Source organism: Octopus bimaculoides, unplaced genomic scaffold, assembly GCF_001194135.2.
Source record: "Octopus bimaculoides isolate UCB-OBI-ISO-001 unplaced genomic scaffold, ASM119413v2 Scaffold_181898, whole genome shotgun sequence".
NCBI classification, from domain to species: Eukaryota; Metazoa; Mollusca; class Cephalopoda; order Octopoda; family Octopodidae; genus Octopus; species Octopus bimaculoides.
This window is the reverse complement of record NW_026332263.1, coordinates 2,478-4,100: the sequence shown is the minus strand read 5'-3', so window position 1 is coordinate 4,100 and position 1,623 is coordinate 2,478. Positions and strand designations below refer to the sequence as shown.

General features: G+C 35.2%; 1 protein-coding gene and 1 long non-coding RNA gene across 2 annotated transcripts in view; one reads left to right on the top strand and one right to left on the bottom strand.

Moving 5' to 3' along the window:
- Window positions 1-1,301, bottom strand: part of LOC106881965 (Ig-like V-type domain-containing protein FAM187A) — an 8,516-nt gene extending 7,215 nt beyond the window's left edge. Inside the window, exon 1 of the mRNA XM_014932498.2 lies at window positions 103-1,301. Within this exon, the coding sequence (XP_014787984.1) occupies window positions 103-524 (422 nt within the window). The 5' untranslated portion in view covers window positions 525-1,301. The remainder of the gene's footprint in view (window positions 1-102) is intronic.
- A 114-nt stretch (window positions 1,302-1,415) lies between these two features.
- The window catches only part of LOC106881966 (uncharacterized), a 2,604-nt gene continuing 2,396 nt past the window's right edge, over window positions 1,416-1,623 (top strand). The window contains exon 1 of the long non-coding RNA XR_001410925.2: window positions 1,416-1,489. This is a non-coding gene — a long non-coding RNA (uncharacterized LOC106881966). The remainder of the gene's footprint in view (window positions 1,490-1,623) is intronic.

The window sequence follows — 1,623 nt, the reverse complement described above, 5'->3', positions numbered from 1 at the left end:
TTCTCGAACAAATAATCTCCCCTCCTCTCTCTCTCTCTCTCTCTCTTTCTCTCTCTCTCTCTCTCTCTCTCACTCACTCACTCACTCCACATATAAACTCACCATTGGTGGCATTTCAATAATAGTCTTTGGCCAGGCTTCGTGATGTAGGTTTGATAGACAGATCTCTGTCGTGTGTGGGTTCTTTTTATGCAGTTGTAGTACTGTGTTAACAAGTCCATCGCAAGGGTGTATGGAAGTTTCTTGCGTCTTTGGTTGTTTAATTTGTAGACATCATCTACACTGTTGAGGCTCCGTCTCGCAAACATAGCGGATTCCTGTGCCATTTTCTCATGGACCCTGGGTAACTTCATTTCTGGCATCCCAAGCCAAGTTTCAAGGTCTTTCTTTCCATTTCCACTCACATTTCTGAATCCACTTCTCTCATGTCCTCCACATTCAGTCTTTGGCATCTGTGCCAGGAAAATAACATAACACAATTGTTCAAAGATTGAGAGAAAGTAAAACATCTTTCTTGCAAACATATTTTCTGAAACTTTATGAGTTATTTATATTGCTTTGTTTTTCAATACAAACTCTTCCTAGGAGTAAACAAGCTGGACTTTTTACTATGGATGTTGTTTATGATTAGCAATAATATTTGTAAGGAAGCAATTAAATATTGTAAGGAAAAGAGACTAAGATTCTGTTAAATTTGTAATATTTCGATTTTGAAAGCGATTTAAGAGAACCAGGTATTCTTAGGTTTACAGTGTTTATTTTTATTCTTATTATAAAATCAACCTCAAATTCCACCAGGTTTGACTTTGCCTTTCATCCTTTCGGGGTCAGTAAATTAAGTACCAGTGAAACAGAGTTTGATATAATCGACCTGTTCCCTCCCCAAAAATTTCAGGTCTTGTTCCTTTAGTAGAAAGGATTATTATTGTTGCTATGTAGTGCTTTGTGCCTCATTTCATTTATCTTTTTTTATAAAATCTGAAAGAAAATTTAGCAATTGAACTTTCTTTTTTTTTTTTTTTTTTTTTTTTTTTGGTTTGTCTGTTGGACTAATCAAAAAATTGCCACAACAATTGCTAAATATTTTGCTGTTTCCTATGTTCCTGCATCATTTCTCTCTTGTTTAATTTCCTTTTATTATTTTTGATGTTTGGTTTATTTTCTTTGAGTGTGTGTGTTTCTTGTTTGCTTTTCTTCCTTTTCTTCCTTCCTTCCTTCTGTTCTTCTTTTCTTTTTTTCTGCCTTTTCTTTTGTCACTTCTCTTCCAGTGTCCTGCAATGTCCAATGTTGCTCTATAGTTTCAGTTGCCATGGAGACACCTGGTGATGTCATCATGTGTTGCATCATCATTACTCTGTGATCAACCATACTCTCATGAATGATAAATGGAAGAACATTCTCTGACATATGGAGAATATCGGGGTGTGTGTGTGTGTGGTAATAGGCATTTGTGTGTGTGTGTGTGTCTGCATTTCTGGTTGCGTTTTGTGTAAGTGCATGTTTTATATATGTGTATTCATGCATGTGTGTGTTTATGTGTGTGTGTGTGTGTGTGTGTGTGTGTACATATGTATATGTATGTATATGTATGTATGTGTGTATATATATATATATATATATATA